Source organism: Aotus nancymaae, unplaced genomic scaffold, assembly GCF_030222135.1.
Source record: "Aotus nancymaae isolate 86718 unplaced genomic scaffold, 86718_ANA_hifiasm-v0.15.2.pri h1tg000043l, whole genome shotgun sequence".
Lineage (NCBI taxonomy): Eukaryota > Metazoa > Chordata > Mammalia > Primates > Aotidae > Aotus > Aotus nancymaae.
In genome coordinates, this window is record NW_026988457.1 from 15631688 (window position 1) to 15652059 (window position 20372).

Sequence of the window (20372 nt, forward strand, 5' to 3'; positions counted from 1 at the left end):
CAGTTTCAGGGGACATTGTGATTCCTGCAAACTACAAGTCAAATTTTAGACACTGGTTGGGCAGTAATATTGAATCTGACTGATAGGGCCAGTTATGAGGAGCAAAATCCTGTTATCTGCAGTTTCTTTTTAAGATCATAACGAATGAGTATATTTCTTATGGAAACAAAACTGATGGTCATAAAACAATCAATGGAAAGTTTTCTAATATTTCCAATTAAAAGCTGTTAAATTTTAATTTCTTAACCAAATTGTAGTAAAATAACTTTCATAAGGCAAAAGTTCATGTCTTTTATTTTCACAACCTTACCTAACAAACATGAATACTTCTAAAATAGATACTTATTGCATTTTTTCCCTTGAGTCACAGGGAGAAATGTCCCTTTTATGTTCTTTTAATACTTGCTTTTATTAACTTCAGCTTCGGTTAGCTCACTTCCATATATCAAGATTCTTTCTACAACCGAAGAGACAAGAGGTAAATGCAAATGTGGGAAGGGAAGCTACTTGGTCACATAACAGCTGCTCCCTGGCAGGAGTTATTTCTATCTAAAGCATATATGCCATCTTAAGAAGCCACACTGAAAAATGAAAGGATGGAATGGCAGGTTTTAATTTGTTTTTTGACGTTTTAGAATATCGTAAATAAGTTTGTGTGTTTCAATTCAAATGGTTCCATTTCCTTGGAGGTCTTAATCATTTGTAATAGCAGTTTCAGAAGTGTTCAAAGCTTGTGCTTAGGAGTATTATTGGCATTCAATATAGTCATATGATATTAAGCAGATTTACAACCTTCTATATGGTTATCCATGATCATCTTTATTTAAAAGTAAGTTCAGGCTGATGGGTGGCTTAGTATCCTCATAGATTTTGGCTTGTTACCCATCTCCTGCCAGAAAATCTGGCTCTGCTGGACACCCTCTCACCTCTCCAAATAAACCTTAAATTTGCAAGGTGAGCCAGGGGATGGCAGGAGGAGTTCAACTAAGAAAGAAGTTTAAAAGGGCAGGCTTTTAAGGATAGGCACCTGGAGTTTTGGCTTCATTCAGGTATGAGGAGGCCAACAGATCAGGAGGTGACTGCCATTGAGAGGATAGTTTGTCACAGTTCCCAAGAGGAGCAGGCATGCCAGACCACACTGGGCCACCTGGAAAGGTACCAGGGTGCGTAGGAGGCAGAGGAAGTGAGGAGAAAATGTGGGTAAGGGCCTTTATCTGGTTTCCATCAGAAAGGACAGGCAGGACAGAGTAAGGAGCTTTAGGATTCGCTAATTTAAATAATTTCAGCAGGCTCTGTAGTATAGGGGTGGTTCCTAGTTATGCAGTATCTGGCCCTGGAGTGATTTAGGGCAGGTAAATAGTGTTCTGGATTGCAGGAGCCCGATAAAAGAAAGCAGGTGGTGGCATGGACTCAGGGTTGGTTGGTTTGGATATCAAAGGCGAGCTCACAGGCAGGATGTTTGGTATCTCTAGGAATTAGCTGACCCTGGAGGGTTAAGTATTCCAAGTCCACAAGGCCCCAAGGTGTCAAAGCATTGCAAAATATAGAAAATTTTTAAAAAAACATGATTAATAGCAGCCTGTCTGAAACACTGCTGTAAGAAGCATGAAAACAGAGCTTCTCAAACTTCACTGTCCACAGGGATCACTTGAGTGTTTTGTTAAACTGCAGATTCTGATTCATGAAATCAGATAAAGGTTGAGACTCTGCATTTCTCTTGAACTTCCTGGTGATGTTGGGACCGTATTTTTAGTAGTTAGGAGTAAAATATCATGAAGCGTCTTCTCTCTGGCTTATCTTCTGTCAGAAAAGGGGAAGAACCTTGCATACTGAGACCTACCTTGGACCAGACGCTGCAAGTCATTGAATATATATGTGGTCTTGTTTTGCTTTAAGAGTAGCCTTTGCTAGGGGGAAAATTAGCCCAATTTTATAGGTAAGGGAACTCATGCTGGTTAAGTAACCTGCTCTAGGTCATTTAGTTAAAAGGTAGTAGGTATAAATGTATCTGGCCTAAAAATCCATTTTCTTCCCTACCACAATGTAAGTACACAGGGCACTGCTCTGATGGAAAATAAAAAGTCTGTTGGTAAAGGCTTCATAAAATATAAAGCCCATGAACTTGAATAGCGATCCATTTACAAGTTTGCTTCTACAAAGAAGAGAAATTCAGAATGGTATTTATTATCTCACAATTAGAAATAAATGGTGTTTATTAATAACTGATTTTCATAGCCTTCACAAAACACTTTAAATGGGATTCCCTATAAAACTAGTTTATATTTAAAAAATGATATATACATGTACATGGTAAGATACGTAAAATAAAAAGTCTTTCTCCTCGTCCCCTAGTTCTACTGCTAACAGATAACTACTGTGAAGTTTGTGTAGCCTTCCACAACTGTTTCTATGCAAATATAAAGCTTTCTCATATAACTGCATTCATTTGGTTATTCTAGGCACTTGGAAAAAGCAGCAAATAAAACAGACAAAATCCCTTGTGTATGTCATATTCCAGTATGGAGATAGATCACAAACAAACAAATAAGTTATAGATTATGTCAGATGAGGATAAATGCTAATGGAGAAGAAGGGGAGAGGGGACAAAATGTTTTCAAGTATGAATTCAGTGGTTAAGGAAGGCCCCTTTGGAAAGGTGACAGTAGAGTACAGACCTGAAGGAGGTAATCCTATTCCACTCACTCTTTCTTTCTTTCTTTCTTTCTTTCTTTTCTTTCTTTCCTTCCTTCTTTTTCTTTCCCTTTCTTTTTCTTTCTCCTTCCTTCCTTCCTCCCTCCCTCCTTCCTTTTTTTCTTTCTTACCTTCTATCTATCTATCTATCTATCTATCTATCTATCTATCTGTCTATCTGAGATGGAGTCTCTCTCTGTCACACAGGATGGAGTGCAGCAGCATGATCTCAACTCACTTCAACATCCACCTCTCAAGTTCAAGCCATTTTCCTGCCTTGGCCTCCAGAGTAGCTGGGATCACAGGTGTCCCCCACTAGGCCTGGTTAATATTTGTACTTTTAGTAGAGACTGGGGTTGACCAGGCTGGTCTTGAACTCCTGACCTCAAGTGATCCGCCCACCTCATCCTCCCAAAGTGTTGAGATTACAGGCGTGAGCACTGCACCCATCCTGCCTTATCCTTTTTAAAGTCTCCTGTACTCCATTGTTTGCCTGTATCATAATATTGCTGGGATTTTGTTATTTCCATAGGTGGGTGTTTTAGATTAATCCTGTTATACTCTGTTAGATGATCATTTGAATGGTTATAAAAGAGACTTGGGGCTTATAGTATAAAGCCTGATGAAATAGAAAGAAACCTAAACTGGGCATGGGAAGCTACGAATGCAAGTCCTAGCTGTGCTATGCTTTACACAGGTGACCTTGCTATATCATTATTTGTGCACTTCCTTTTTTATTTTCTTGTCTGGCCTCATAACAGGGTTTCTATTTTTCTGCTGTATCTTAGGCTGTGCTATTGTCCACCAGGCCCAGTGTAATATCTAGGTGCTTCTTCAGTTGGAGACCTAAGCGACATCCTGCCCACAGCAACATCAATGCCAAGCTACTTGTAACCCTGCAGAGTCAAATAAAAGCTTACAAGCTTTCCACACTCCCCACGAAGGAAGTACAAGCAAAACTTTTAGGGAGCAGTTTACCCTCTGGGCTCTGTGCACACTCTCCCCGCTTAGAAGAAAGCACATGAGCTTCCTTAAAACAACAAAAAGCCATACATTCTTGTGATATTTATTTTTGCAGATAGAGATGTTTAGCACTGGGCCATATGACAGAGTGGATTTCACCTTTAACGGAAGATTAATTTGTCCAAGTGATAGCTGAGGCAATCCCTGGAATATGCCAGCACTCTGCCTGGCACTGTAGGAGAAGCAAACATCAGTGCAATATGGTCCCTGTCCTCTGGTGTTTGTTAAAGGCAATACAGCAGAAATGAAAAGAAAGGGGAGAACACTATTATCCGGGGTCCCTCAAAGATCCCTCAGAGAGGTATCTGAGCCGACATGTAAACAGGTAGGGAAGTGTTCAAGGGATGGAGGTACTACAAGGGGACCTTGTAAGGGATAACTATGTGTGAGTGTCAGAGTGTGTGTTAGGAGTACGTCTGAATAGAAGGCGAACAATAATTGCACTACAAGCAAAGGCCCAGATAAAGGAAAATCTAGGTGTTGTACAGGAAACATCAAGTAGCCCCGTTTAGCTTAAAGAAAGAATGCGGGGAGTGGGTGTAGATGACGGGAAATGTTGGTTGGAGTAAGACTGGCAGAGGGTCTTGAGTCCTCCTTCGTTATGAGATATGAGATAGATAAATGAGTTTTGAAAGATTAAAAAATCACCATCAACTTCTTCCTCTTTTGTTTTTGTTTTATTTTGGGGGGGAGGGTGGGAACATTCAGCATGCTGGTTTTATAATTTCTACTTCTGATTCCAGTAATTTTTAAAAATCAGCATAGTATTTATGAAAATAATATATGCCCACAGTTTAAAAAGGTAAATAGGGCCTATAAGCAAAAAGAGTACTCCCTTCCCCCACTTTACCGACCACTCCCTCTTCCTGCTCCTCAAAGGAAACTACTTTGTTTTTTGCTTTTATTATGAAAAAGCCTTATTTTCCAGAGTGTGTAACCTCCTATATAGGCTGCAACCAACTGTTCTTGGTTTGGTTAATCTTATGGTCTTTTCCAGCGCAGGAAAACTAGCACCGTCCAGCAAATGTAAGTTGGGAGGTTGAATTTCACCATGGGAGAAGAAACCACTTTTAACTATGATATTTACATCCCTATACCTAAATACTGTGTGTATACTGATACTATGTTATCATTTTTAGAGATTATCTGCCTTACTACTATGCAAAATAAAGAAAATTTAGCACTCTGATACTATCACAGGCTTCCAAGTTTTCTTCCCCTACCTTTCCAGTGGGTTAAATGGCAATTTGGGGTTAAACTGATATTCTAGTTTACCTTACTATGACCATGTAATATTGTTTATTACTGAGACAAGTAGTAAAAGTGTATGTGTTCAATCTTGTCCAACACCTTGTTCTTCCTGGTGTTGTCATTTTGCTTACCTCTTTTGTGTATCTATCATAAATTGTTCATGAACTATCCACAAGAACTATAAAACTTGTATTAAAACCATTTTTTACACAATTAGTCCAACTGGTTAGTCTACTGGATCTCTTTTTCCCTGGAGGAGCCTCCCGTCCAGTCCCTCTGGTCTAGGATTTTTCCAGGCCAGCTGCCCACCTGTTGTCCTGGGGCTTCTTTTTAACACCATCTTGCGAAATCCCTGTGCCTCTCTCCTGTGTTGGAGCCCCCGTTTCCTGGGTCCCATGGTTTCCTCTTTGTTGGTTTACATCCTCATTTTTGTAGAGCACATTCTCTAGTAGCTTCCTGAGAAAAGGTACATGGGAGGTAAATTTGTTGAGACCTTGTGTGTCTGAAAATGTCTTAATTCTACTCTCATACTTGTTTGTGAGTTATGCTTGTAATTGAATGCTAGGTAAAATGCAATTTTCCCTCAGAATTTTTAGGCTGTACTTCATTGTATTCTGGCTTCCAGTGTTGCAGTCTCAGGCCACTACTCTTCCTTTTACCATGTATGATCTTTTACATGTGACCTGTGTTACTCCTCTGGAAGGTTTTGGAATCGTCTTTTTAATCCTGGTATTCTGAAGTCTCAGAATAAAGAACCATAGTGAGCTAAAAGAACCATAGTGGTTCTTTTCTTACCTATCATTTTGGGCACTTTATGGTCTCTTAAAATCTGGAAAATAGCATTGTTCCATTTTGACTATAATTCTATTATTCTTTGGTACTTGTCTCTCAACCATTTTTTTCTTGTTTTCTCCTTCTGGCTGCCTATGGCAAAATGTGGAACCTCATGGATTAATCCACTCCACGTCTTACCTCCACCTCACCCCATCTCCATTTAACATAGTTAGCTGTGTTCCCACTCAAATATCATCTTGAATTGTAGCTTCCATAATTCCCATGTGTTGTGGGAGAAATCTGGTGGGAGATACTTGAATCACGGGGGTGGTTTTCCCCATACTGTTATCATGGGAGTGAATAAGTCTCATGAGATCTGATGGTTTTATAAGAGGAGACCCCTTTTGCTTGCTTCTCATTGCCTCTTTGCCTGCCACCATGTAAGATGTGACTTTGTTCTTTGCTTGCCTTCCACCATGATTGTGAGATCTCCCAGCCATGTGAAACTGTGATTCCATTAAACCTCTTTTTAAAAATAAATTACCCCATCTTGGGTGTGTCTGTATCAGCAGTGTGAAAACGTTTGGACTACCTACTTTCTAGAAAGTTTGACTTCTATACCTTTGAATCATTTATATTCTTTTATAAGTTTAATTTCCAATATCTCCTTATTTTCTAATTGTTCCTGTTTTATATAATACTTTTTATTTTATAGGTATAACAGTGTCTCTCATCTTTCTGAAGTTACTATAAAAAGCTTTTCATTTGCTTTTCAAAAGCTTTTTTATTCTTTCTTTCTTTTCTTTTTTCTTTTTTTTTTTTTTAGGGATAGGGTTTCACCATATTGGTCAGGCTGGTCTCAAACTCCTGACCTCAGGTGATCCAGCCACCTCGGCCTCCCAAAGTGCTGGGATTACAGGCGCGAGCCACTGAACCCAGCCTCAAAAGTTTTTTAAAAGCTTTTCAATTGTTTCATGAAATATCTGTATCTTCTCTGAGCCCCTTTAGTCCCTTTCTCTGTTTTGATCTCTATATGTTAGTCTACATTTTATGTGAGTAGATATTCTCAAATATCTGGTGGCCCTTTATTACTTATTTATATTTAAGAAATATATATGTTTATTTTACATATATACATTATATATGAAACAAACAATTCATTTGTATTTAAAAACAGTGGGTCTAGTTTCCCAGGGAAACCCTGAATGTAGAAAGGGTGTGCTTTTTCCTTGCCTGGCATCCCTCTGAGGTAACAGAGTGGGGAATCTAACCATTTCAATGGGGACTCTGCCAATCAGTCATTTTTTGGACTATTGAGTTTCTGCAGATAAGAATCTCTAAACCCCTGTCTAAGGAGGCAGTCCCTAGGTGTAGGTTTCCTGGAGCTATGTCAGGGAAATAGTCCAGGAGGGTTTCACCTGTTCTCTCTGTGGAGTTTCATCCTCTCTTCTGGGCCTAATTTCTGAGGAGTCCAGAGTATCTCTGATTCAATGTAGCCCATCCCTGATGCCACACATAGGGATGGGGGAATCGGTAGTGGCAGTGGGAACTACGGAGGGCAAGGCCTAATTACTCCATATACTATGCTGCTCTGAAACTCCTGGCAATCAATCCTCCTTCTTCCAGTCTTATGACTCCTAAGCCTCTGCAGTGTCCCATGCATGAATCGAAGGCTTGACTCAGGGAATTTCAGCTTTTCCTCCTCTTTCACTCTGCCATCTTCCACAAGTTGGCTGATATTTCACGTTCAGTAGCATCTCCTCTTTGTTTTCTCTCATTTGCTTTCTATCCTTGCTTTATAGTTTAACTTCTTTACTAATTTTAGTGAGATTTATTTTTATTCTTTACTAATTTTAGAGAGAGTAATTTTAGTGAGATTTCTGGAACAGGAAGATATGAAAGCATGTGTTCAATCTAATAAAACCAGAAGTTTCTAGTGTTATACATTTTACTTCATAGTTATATATACTTATGTATTTTGTTTTGGTCTAGTTTGTTTGTCCAGAGAACTTTATGTGTTTCCTGAAATCAACTACTAACCACCTCACAACTACTTTTAAGGAGGGTATTGACAAAATCATTTTACTTCTCTGTTATTTTTTAGGGATTATCAGGCAAAGTCAGGTTGACTTTCCATAAATGTTATCTTTATGAAGATAACAGCATTTTGTTATCTTGGCTCCAGAAGTTTGGACAAATAATCAATTTGAGGTAGATGCACATCAATTTATCAATAAGGAAGGAAGGATATAAGGAGGAAGGAAGAAAGAAAGGAGAAAGGGAGTGGGGGGGGGAAGGAGAAAAAAGAAACAGACATAAAAGATTTTAAAATAGAACAGCAGGAAGACTGGCCCAACTAAATAACTATACTAAGAAAAGCTATGTACATTCACTAAATAAGAAGAGAAATTTCAGAAAATCATCTGGCTTTAAGATAACTCCAAACAATGATCACTGATTTGGAAGGCAGTTGACCAGTTTATACATTGAATGTTAATGGTCAAACTCCATTTTATCATTCAATAAAAATATACTCAAAATGCATATGAAAAGCAGTATAGCCTGCAACAAAATCTATCATATAATAAATTCTCACAATTACATGTCCAGATTAACTTTTAACTATATACTGATTCTTATCGCTCTGAAATGTATCTATTTTTTGGTATGCATATATGTATGCACCAAGGTAAATATGTGTGTATTCCTCCCCTCATCCCCCAAAGAAATTTATGTCAGCTTGTAGGTAATCCTTTAACTTGGATATATGTTTATTTTCCTGAGTATATTTCTTACAAATGTGTCTACCTCAAATTATGTAGTCCTCTCCATTCTTTGTCATACTCAATTATGGACCAATAACTTTCTTAAAAAAGTTAACTATGTTATTAACAATATCACTTCCAATGTAGCTGTCATCATATCTTTGAGTTTAACAAGATGTTCAACTTTACAGTCAGATTGACCTTGTTTTAAATCTCCAGTCTTCCATGTACTAAATAAACTCCCCAATAGGAAAATGGACATCTTCTCTATTTTGCAGGATTTTATGAGAATTAAATCATACAATGCATAAAAAGAACCTGGCATATTGTAGGTACCCAATTTAAAAAAAGCTATTCAAATCAGAATATGAGATGATATTGAAACCTTAAACTATCTAAAAGTACATCTTTTCCAAGTGACTAGTTTTTCATTTCCATTTTTCAGCATCCCATCATGGGTAAGCTGGTCACCTGGAAGTAACGCATCAGTCATCCACTGAAAAGGGGTGTGCAGAGCTTTTACAGAAGATTAGGAAAAGCAATATAAAAGTAGGGGAAAAGGAAGTCTGAACAAAACAATAAAAGAAAGTATGTGACCCAGGATGAGTTGCTTGACCCCTTTAAAATTCTATTTGTTTAACTACAAAATTAGGAGGTTAGATGAAGTCCCTCCAAGTGTTCACGACAAAGAGTTCTGCGGTTAGACGATTCTGAAACACACCTTGATCATCTCATGCTCCCCGCTCCATTATCGATGCTTTGAAATACATATGAGTAAATTCAAGGTACCTGTTCCATTTTGTTTTACCTTCTATTATGCAAACTGACTTAACTACAGACTCTCCCCCTTTTTTCTTTTCTTTCAGGTAATATTTATTGACATACTTTGGAAAAGACTGGATGATTTGGTCTGCAACTTCCCACTCTAACATATGTTTCTCTGAATTTCTACAACTTCAGCTAAATGTTTTAAGGAAGAAAAGGAAAACAGAATATGTTATAATTTTTATTGATTGATGCTTCCTCCTATAGCAGCATACCAATTTTAGAGTGAGAGAAAAATCTATTATGATTTCCATGAAATGAGGTATTTCTAAGTATAGCTCGATATCTTGTCCCTGTGTGGCACATCAACATTTTAGACAGATGAACACCGAACCATTGACTAAATTGCTGCACAGTGGACTTGATTTGGTTAAAAAGACAGTTAAATGACTAGGGCACCTCTGGAAATTTTTGCAATCAATAAGTAGAATGAATCAACTATGTAGTGGTCAGACTGACTATCCAGTGATCAACATGACCAAAACAGAAAATAATTGAGATAAGTTAATCCTTAGGTTGCAGGACTATACCACAAAATCAGCATAAAACTCAAGTGGACATTTGTGATGAAAAAAAGTTAATGTATCATTATACAACAAACTGCTAAAATTTTTTGTTATTAAAATATTTTCATTTTTCTATCAACCTAACAATACTTATTTTTATCTGAAAGGAAGGTACTATGTGAAACGTCACTGGGACTAAAAGGATGTGTAGTAGGAAAAAGCCAAAGATCCTACCGGAAAATGATCTAGGAGCCACATGTTAGTTCTGTCAGTAACTTTCCATGTAGCTGTCAATAACCCTTTGTTTTCTTCTTTGTAAAAATAACTATGCTCGGCTGGGCGCAGTGGCTCACGCCTGTAATCCCAGCACTTTGGGAGGCCAAGGGAGGCAGATCACGAGGTCAGGAATTTGAGACCAACCTGACCAACGCGGTGAAACCCTGTCTCTACTAAAACTACAAAACAAATTGGCCGGACGTGGTGGTGTGCGTCTGTAGTCCCAGCTATTTGGGAGGCTGAAGCAGGAAAGTTGTTTGAACCCGGGAGGCAGAGGTTGCAGTGAGCTGAGATTGTGCCACTGCACTCCAGCCTGGGCGACAGAGCGAGAGTCCATCTCAAAAACAAAACAAAACTATATTCAAGGAGCATATTGTCTAATTATATTTACAAGTTTGGGATTTTTGCTCCATGACTTCTTATGTTAACAAAGTTATCCTTAATTTACCTACATAACAGAGATAAAAGTGAATATTTTTATGTTCTTTAATTAATTACATGCCATAATCCCTCTCCTTCATCTTAACTGCAGAAATTCTATGAGAACCTATTGCAATGTTTTCCATTTTTCTCTTGATGTGTCTCTTTCCCCTCAAGGCTGCTAAGGTTTTAAAGTGTTCTGTTTATATTTTTCCATTAAAAATTATATCAGAAACCCCACTTCCTGTCTCTGAAGAGGAAATTTATCCAAAAATACCTCCGTGGTATCCAAGTAACAAGGGTGTAGGTAGTAGGATGACCAACTGCCCTGGTTTGCCCAGTAAAGAGGAGTTTCCTACTATGTGGAACTTTCTGTGTTAAAAATGGGACAGTGCTCTACAAACAAAGACAGTAGGTCACCTTGGGTGTTAGCTTGAGAGGACTGGATATGGCACAGAAACCTGCACCAGAGAGCTCCAATTTTAATCCTATTAGAAACACTCTTCTTTCATTGCTAAACAGCTGTATACAGTAATCAAATACCAGATGGATGAATGAATTTAATGACCTTTACATTTCCTTTACACCAGTGGTTCTTAATTCTAGTTTCTTACTAAAATCATCTGGTTAGCTTTTTAAAAAGATAGTGCTCCCTGATTTAACTTATTCAAAGGTGAGCCCTTGTCATGGGCATACATGTTTGAAGTTCCCCAGCCAATCCTCATGTAAGTCAGGGTTGGAAACACTGCTTTACACACATTCTGAGATTCCAACTATAAGCCTAGCAAGAGCTGTTCAAAGCAAGGAGAAATCTACTTTGTGATCTCTGACTTGTTAATTATTACATGCAAGTTTCTACTTCAAATTTAAAATAAATGAGAACCCGCAAATTAATTGACTTTATTTATGTATTCCCCTACATTTATTTATTCACCTAGGGTTCATGATACATAAGCTTCTCCCTTGTCACGTTTGTATTCTGAACATCAATTACTACCATTATTGATAGTTTCTTTCTTACATGAAACGGTATTAGACAACGTGGGGCTATAACAATTTAAATTACAAGGACTCTGTCCTCATAGAGTCTATAAGTAGAATACAGGAAAGGCGACTACATGATCAAGGCAAATGACCCCACCGCCAACGAGTGAGGATGTGGTCACAGCCTGGGATGGTTAGGAAATCTTCATAGAGCAGGTATGATTTTAAGGGGCTTTGAGTACTGGGTGGAATTTTAATTAGAAAGCCAGAAAAAGGGCCAGTTGTGGTGGCTCATGCCTGTAATCCCAGCACTTTGAGATGCCGAGATGGGTGGATCACCTGAGGTCAGGAGTTTGAGACCAGCCCGGCCAACATGGTGAAACCCCATTTCTACTAAAAATTAAAAAAACAGCCAGGTGTGTAATCCCAGCTACTCGGGGGGCTGAGGCAGGAGTATCGCTTGAACCTGGGAGGTGGAGGTTGCGGTGAAGTGAGATTGCGCCATTGCACTCCAGTCTGGGTGACAAGAGCACAGCTCTGTCTCAAAAAAAAAAAAAAAAAAAAAAAAGCCAGAAAAAGAAATATAAAAATGGAGAAAAGCAGTTTGAGAATGGGTAGGGAGGTATCAGTTTACCAAGGTTAAGCATGTATACAAATAATACAGTTCACATTCTGAGCCATGCAAACTGTATCTAAGGATGCACAGAACCTTGTATGAGGCCAACTGCTGAGCAAGGGAATGTAACTAGCCCAATCACTTTTACTTAGTTAAGACACTGAAAAAGGGGATTAGACTGACTGATGGAACAAACTTGGTTCTGGATAAACATACAAAGCTTGGTCTATAATGTGGAGAACAAGTCACTAAAGAGCAATAGCCCAAGTCCCTTCCCTCTGGTGCTGGGCCCACTTGAGAGACCTGATTACCCAGACAGTGAGGCAGGTGCTGCATGGATCACTGCCAGACACCTGAGGGTCCCACTCTATCTGATCCAGTGAGATGATTTAGTGTTGAAGAAATAAATTGAGAACATAACTTATGTAAAAGGTATGTGTTACCTTATATGTGATGTCATGTGATTATCAGTCACTGATTTCCAGTTACTTTTATAATGCAACAGCCTTTCCTCTGGATTTCAGAATTAAAGAATTTCTGTGCCATTTGTCTTTGCCTCCTAAAATAGTTCTCATATTTATTCCAATAGCTGGTCTTCATGTAAGATATTAACTAAATGCCCATTAGTGGTCTTGGTATGCAACTCAGGAAGTCAGTTGGCAAAATTAACATTTAGAAGTAGGCACCACTGGTTATTTCACACATTATTAACTTATATTACAATTCAAATAAGCTTACAGCTGGCAAAAAAATCTCTTCTGTAAAGTGATCTCAAACATAATAGGCTTAATCAGAGATAAATTAAATTAGGCAGCCATGCATACTACAGCATATTAATTCTGAGTAGTTATTAAATACATTTTCTGTTATCACTGGTGTGAACAACATTATATGCAAACAAATTCTTCAAGAGGGTAGCAAATAAAGTTTATGTTTGGGATGCCATGTGCCTGGCATTTTCCCATGTTTTCTTAAAATGTTAAATAATCTTTTCTGCTAATAATGACACTAGGTTAAGTCCCCATAAATGAGTCAACCTCACTCCCAGGAAATTAAACAAACGAACATCAGACGAAACTGCTAAGTGTGGTTTTGGATTGTTCCAAAGGGAACATCTCAACTTTCTCTGGCAATAGAGCAAAATTGCCCAAAACGTAAGGTACTGAATAGTCATTACGTTAAAAATCGATGCCTCTCATTCTCTGCTTTGGGTGACTTATGTTGCCTTAGAATACTCAAAGAAAAAAATTCTGAAGGTGGAATGCTATTTTCTAAACAAGATCCTGCCATTCTCTCTCTCTCTTAAACGGTAGTAATCTAAGCCAGCAAACTAGCACTCAGATCCCACATGCTAGCAAGTGATGCTTTTGTGAAAGAAAATGAAAAGATGCATCTAACCTTTAGGCACACACACTCATGTTGCCTTTTTTGATGCACTTTGTTCAGATTATTTTATTCTTGGTTAATGAACCAGGCTTTTTAATTTCTATATCCAGGAGTAATTCAAGTTACTAGGCATGACAGCCACCACCGCCCCCAAGTCTGAGAAACACATTTCACTTTCTTTGTGCTTTGCACATTTAAAACTCAATGTAAGGTGACAAGAACATTAAGCTGCCCAGTGAGCAAAATGTGAAACTAATCACTATCTGTTCTACAGATAGTGGGTACAATAATTGGCAAATTAAAGTGCCTGGGAAGAGCTGGGCCACCTGCATCAAAAAGCATCACCTTGGAATGTCTAATGAAGATAAATGTATGCAGTTAGCTTTACTGACAACTAGTTCAAACACCAGCAGACTGAAAAAGCAACATTACAGTACCTATTTCATTGACTGTAAAGTATGCGCCATGTAGAATTTTTGTTATTTAATGCAAAAAATACCCAACCACTCTCAATATGTTGTATACGTGCTGGCTGAATTGAGGCTAGTACTTACTCCTGAAAAGCCAATGCTTTGCTTTTAAACTGGCAAACTGGGATCAACTTGCTTATTAAAATGTTGAATTAGTATTTTCATGACAACTAGGTTCAAATAAATTAAAAGCCTACAAAAAAGAAAATAATTTCGATAAATTGCTACTCTTCACTTATTCATCCATTCACTCATTTATTTGACAGTTATTGAATACCTACTATGTGCAAATAATGTGCTTGACATTTGGCAGAGAGAGACGAATGACATCTCCTTAAAAGGAGATTGTGGACTATTTGCAGGCAAGAGGAATGCTTACAGGCATGCACGCAGGCAACTAGGAAGAATCACGTGCTATTGTAGAAATGTTTCAGATATGTGTTCCTTTGCCTTAGAGCCTTTCAAGAGAAGGCTCACTCTTAAGCTGAATTCTAAGATGATTTCTGAAGAGTTTTTGAGGGTGAATAAGTTTGAGAATGGTCTTCCAAGCTGAAAAAAAAATAGCCTGTTCAAAATCAACAAGAAGGCCATGATCTGCTTGAGGAAAAGAAAGCGTCTTCAAAATATCTGAAGGAAATAAAAATACAAAAATAAACATAGGAGGCAAGAAGTCAACAGATGATGAAAATGAAAACTAGACAAGGGTGAGAATATGAAGGGCCCCAGAAGACATGTTGAGGAGTTTGCATTTAATTCTGCAGGGCAGTACTTTTCACAATGCGTGACAGAGAACCCTGGAGACCTAAGGAAGGAGGGAGGGAGCCTGGAAGGGAGTGAGGAGTGAGAAGAGGCTGAGCAGTCAGGACTCAGGCCTTGCACCCCTATTCATGCCACAAGAGCTTTGCCAATTTCTGTTTCATCTTTGGGGCCTTCTTATTATTACAGTTTTTAACAATTTTTTATATTGGAATAATCTTAAATTTGCAGAAAATGTTGCAAAGATAATACAAAGAGTTCCTACATACTCCTGCCCTAGTTTCCCCCAGCGTTAACATCTCACATTACCATGGCCCAGCACGTCTGTCACAACTAAGATGCCAACATTGGTGCACTACTGGTAACTCAACTCCAGATTTCATTGGGATTTTACCAGTCTTTCTGCTAATGTCCTTTCTCTGTTCCAGGATCCAGTCTAGTCTAGGATATCACATTGCATTGAGTCATCATGTCTTTTCAGTCTTTTTTGGTCTGTGACAGTTTCTCAGTCTTCTCTGGCTTCCCATGACATTGATAGTCTTGAGGCGTATTAGCCAAGTATTTTTACAGCATGTCCCTCACTTTTGGGTTGCTAATCTTTTTCCCTTTGACTGATTAGGGTTATTGGGAAGAATGTCACCCAGGTCAGGTAAACTTCTCATCACATCACATCAGGGGCGGGCAAATGACATCAGCCTGACTTATGGAGATGTTAACCTTGATCACCTGGTTAAGGTAATGTTTACTAGGCTTTTTCATTGTAAAGTTACTATTTCCCCTCTTTGGAAGCCAGTCATAAATCCAGCCCACATTTAAGGGAGAGGATAAGCTTCACTATCTGAAGGGGGATATATCTACCTGTACTATTTGGAATTCTTTTAGAAGAAAGACTCTATTAATTTATTGGTTCAATCAATTATTTATATTAGGATGACTCAGGCATTTATTTTATACTGCGGGTTATAATCAAATACAATGTTATTTATTTTGTGGCTCAAACTTTTCCAGCTTTGGTCTCTGGGAACTCTATTAAATTGGTTCCTGTATGCCTTTTGTTTTTTTGAGCACTTTTTAAAGGCATACCACGTGCTCCAAGATTTTGTATTTTTACTGTCCCAGCCACAGACTCAGTCATTTCTCTGAGGATCCGTAGTTCCTATTATTGGAGAATAATATTTAGAAACCAAGATCTGGGCACTGCGTGTGCTTGATGCTACTGAGGTATCACTGCTCCCAGGCCCCCTCAGCAGAAAGAGCCAAGAAGTATAAATACATATTCCAACCCAGGTATATAAACATATCTATAATTGTTTCTGCATCTGACCATATGTATTTTTATGAAACTAAACAATAGTTAAGCTTACATGAAGTTATCTGACATGTCCAACGCTAACCCAGCATTACAGGGTTTACTGCAGCCCAGTCTCCTAACTCACTGCAATTGCCCTGACAATGAGAAACTTGGCTTGCACCACCTACCAATCATTCACTTATTTGTTCAACCTCAGTAATTGGGTATTCTTTTGAAGACAGATTTCTGTTACTTTAAAATAATAATATATAAAAGGGCTTTATTTTTATTAATTACCATCACTCTAATTGCTCTGTTTTCATCAAATCATTTCATACTTCTCCAAGGCACCCAGAAAGACTATAATTCTCATGACCCTTTGTATTTTGGTCTAGTTCCAGTTAAAGGAATGCCGGTAGAATTGATTCTATTCACTTGATCCCTAGCCTCTATAATCTGTTGTGGAATTCTCTACTTATATTGTCTATTTCTTTGATATCAGGTATAAGAGACAGTGGAAAATTCCAATAATAAAAGAGAAAAACTATATGACAATTCAATGGAAACAAAAAATAACTTGAAAAAAGTAAAACTCCACTAAGGATTTTTTAAAAATGCTCATCAACTAGAAATGGAAGAGAACTTCCCTAACACAATAAAATGCATCTCTGAAAATCCTACAGTGGAAATTATACTCAATTGTTAATAAAAAATTCCTCATAAAATCAGGATCAAGACAAAGATGTCCACTCTCACCACTTCTACTCAGCATTTACAGGAAGTTTGAGTCATTATAATAAAAAGAAAGAAAAACTACAACAATTAGAAAGAAACAAACTGACTGAATGGCATATTTTATATAAAAAATCCCATTAAACCTACCAAACAACTATCAGAACTAGTAAGTATATTTACAAAAATTATATATTTACAAAAACTTTTTTATTGGAGATATAATTTTTATAAAGTATAGTTCACTCTTTTAAAGTGTACAGTTCAATGCTTTTTAGTACATTCACAAGGTTGTGCGACCATTCTTCTTTTCTAACTCCAGAATCTTTCATCACTCAAAATGAAGTACTGTACCCATTAACAGTACAACAGTCACTCCCCATTCCCCCCAGCCCAGTCCCTTATGACCACTACTCAACTTTCTGTCCTTATGGAGTTGCCTATCCTGGACATACCATATAAATGGAATCAGACAATATATAGTCTTCTTGTCTGACTTCTTAATGTTCTCAAGGTTTATCCATTTTGCAGCATGCAAATGTATTTCATTCTGATTTTAGGTTGAATAATATTCTGCTGCATGTATATATCATATTTTGTTCATCCATTCATTAGCTGATGGCTATTTGGGTTGTCTGTTCTTTTGGTTATTAGGAATAATACTGCTATGAACACTCATGTACAATTTTGCATGAATATATGTTTTCAGTTCTCTTAGGTCTACACCTAGGAATGAAATAACTCTATGATAAACTTTTTGAGAAAATGTCAAGGTGTTTTATCAAAGTGGTTACAGAACTTTACCATCAAAATGCATGTTAAGTTCAAAATTTTCCACATCCTTGTGAACACTTGTTATTGTCTGTCATTTTTAGACAATTACTACATTACTATATACTATATTACTATATTTACTGTCTAAAAAAGTTAGACTATAATAATTTGACAGTTAAAATAATAATCCAAGTGGGTACGAAGTGGTACCACATTTTAGTTTTGATTTACATGTCTAAGGGCTAATAATGTTGAGGAATTTTTCGTGTGCTTATTGGCCATTTATAATATCTTCTTTGGACAAACATCTGTTCATATCTTTTCCCCATTTCTAAATTGGGTTATTTGTCTTTTTAATTGAATTGTAAAAGTTCTTCACATGTCCTGTATACTCTTTACTAAATATAACATTTGCAAATATTTTCTTCCATCTTTGAGTTCTCTTTTCACTTTCTGATAGTGTTCTTTGAAACACAAAAGTTTAAAATTTTGATAAAGTCTAATTTATCTATATTTTTCTTTTGTTGTATATGCTTTTGGTATTTCATCCAAAAACTATTGCCTAATCCAAGGTTATAAAGATTTAAATCTATGTTTTCTTATAAAAATTTCATAGTTTTAGCTTTTACATTTAAATCTTTGATCATTTTGAGTAAATTTTTATCTATGGTGTGATACAAGCATCCAAATTCATTATCTTGTATTATTAGTACATGTGGAAATCCAGTTGTCCCAGAACCATTTGTTGAAAGACTATTCTTTCTTCCACTGAATTGCTCTGGAACCCTTTTGAAAATCAATTGGCCATAGCTGTATATGTTTATTCATGGATTCTTTATTCTATTCCATTAATCTGTCTATCCTTCTGCCAGCACCAAAGACTCTTGATTACTCTAACTTTGTAAGAAGTTTTGAAATTGGGAACTGTGAGTCCTCTAACATTGTTCTTTTTCAAGACTGTTTTGGCTATTTTGGGTCTTTGTATTTCCATATAAAGTTCAGAATCATACATTTCTTTTAAAAAGTCAGACAAGCCAGGCACAGTGGCTCATACCTGTAATCCTAACTCTTATGGAGGCCGAATCAGGAGGATAGCTTGAGCCTGGGAGTTCAAGATCTGCCTGAGCAATATAGCAAGACCCCATTCTCCACAAAAAGGGGTGAAAAAAAGGACAAAAGCCAGATAAGATTTTGATAGGGATGGCATTGAATCTGTAGATACATTTGGGGATACATGGCATTGAATCTGTAGATATATTTGGGGAGTACTGACATTTTGCAAACTGAAGCTTTCTATGATCATGGTGTATTTCTCCATTATTTAGGTCATCTTTAATCTCTTTCAATGATGCTTTGCAGTTTTCAGTGTGCATGTCTTATATTCTTTTTGTTACATTTATTCCTAAGTATTTTTTATTGATGCTATTATAAATAAAATGGTTTTCTTAATTTCATTTTTAAATTGCTCCTTGCTAGTGTATATAACTGGTCTTTGTATATTGATTTTATATGTTGCAACCTCACAGAACTCATTTATTAGCTTATAGTCAGTAATATATTGACTAGAAGTGGGTAGAGTAAAAATCCTTTCCTTGTTCCTAATCCTGGGTAGAAAACTTTCAGTCTTTCAACAATAACTGTAATGTTAGTTATGAGCTTTCCATAGATGTCCTTTAGCTGCTTAAAAGGTTTCCTTATATTTCTAGTTTGTTGAGCACATTTATTATGAAAAGGATTTTCTCAAATATTATCTCTAGTTTATTGAGATGATTGTATGTTTTTCATTTATTCTATTAATATGGAGTTTACAGTGGTTAATTTTCAAATGTTTAAGTAACCTTGTATTAATGGGATAAATTCTATTTGGTTCTGTTATATAGTCTTTTTTATATGTTCCTGTATTCAATTTGTTAATACGTTGCTGAGAATTTTTCTACTTGTATTCATAAAAAATAGTGGTCTACAGTTTCCTTTCTTCTTATGTATTTGTCTGGTTTTGCTATCAGGGTAATACTATAATTGTAGTTTCACATATTAACAGGAAAGTTTGAAAACTAAAAATTTTAAATTGTATCTACAATATTTAAAAATGGAATTCTAGTGGGGGGAACAGCAGGGGGTGGGGAGTTGGGGAGAGATAGCATGGGGAGAAATGCCACATATAGGTGAAGGGGAGGAAGGCAGCAAATCACACTGCCACGTATGCACCTATGCAACAATCTTGCATGTTTTTCACATGTACCCCAAAACCTAAAATGCAATTTAAAAATAAATAAATAAATAAAAATGGAATTCTGAGTAATAAATATAATAGTAGCCATTTAAGACGTTTATATAAAATATTGCTAAGAGGTTTTAAAGAAGACCTATGTAAATACAGAAATAGTGTATGTTCATGAATTGGAAGGCTTGATATTAGTGAGAAGACAATTCTTCTCAAATTGACCCCTAGAATAAATATATTCCAAATCATAATCCCACTTAGCTAATTTCTTAGAAACAAGAAAGATAATTCTAAAATAAATCTAAAATTTTACAGGAACTAGGATATACAAACCAATTTTGTTAAAAAAAAAAAAAAAAGGAAGGAAGGCTTATACCATCTGACTTCAAGACTTCCTATAAAGCTACAGAAATCAGTGTAGTCTGGTACTGGTTTAAAAGCCACAAAAACCAATGGAACATAGCAGAGAGCTCAGAAATAGATGTACATTTATGTGGTCATTTGATCTTTAAGAATAATATTAAGAAATTCCAGTGGAGGAAAGGAACATCTTCAAATAATGCTGGAGGAATTAAATATCCACATAGAAAATAAAAAAACTGTACACA

The 20372-nt window shown here is 36.9% G+C and overlaps 1 protein-coding gene across 4 annotated transcripts in view; it reads right to left on the reverse strand.

Annotated features, from left to right (window-relative positions):
- The window catches only part of ENOX1 (ecto-NOX disulfide-thiol exchanger 1), a 505667-nt gene that overhangs the window by 282775 nt on the left and 202520 nt on the right, over positions 1-20372 (reverse strand). For 2 of the 4 annotated variants that reach the window (XM_021669309.2, XM_021669308.2), the window contains exon 3: positions 5275-5421. The exons of the other annotated variants lie outside the window; for them this stretch is intronic. In XM_021669309.2, coding sequence (XP_021524984.2) covers positions 5275-5362 — 88 coding nt within the window. In that variant the 5' untranslated portion in view covers positions 5363-5421. The remainder of the gene's footprint in view (positions 1-5274; positions 5422-20372) is intronic. 4 annotated transcript variants of the gene reach the window in all.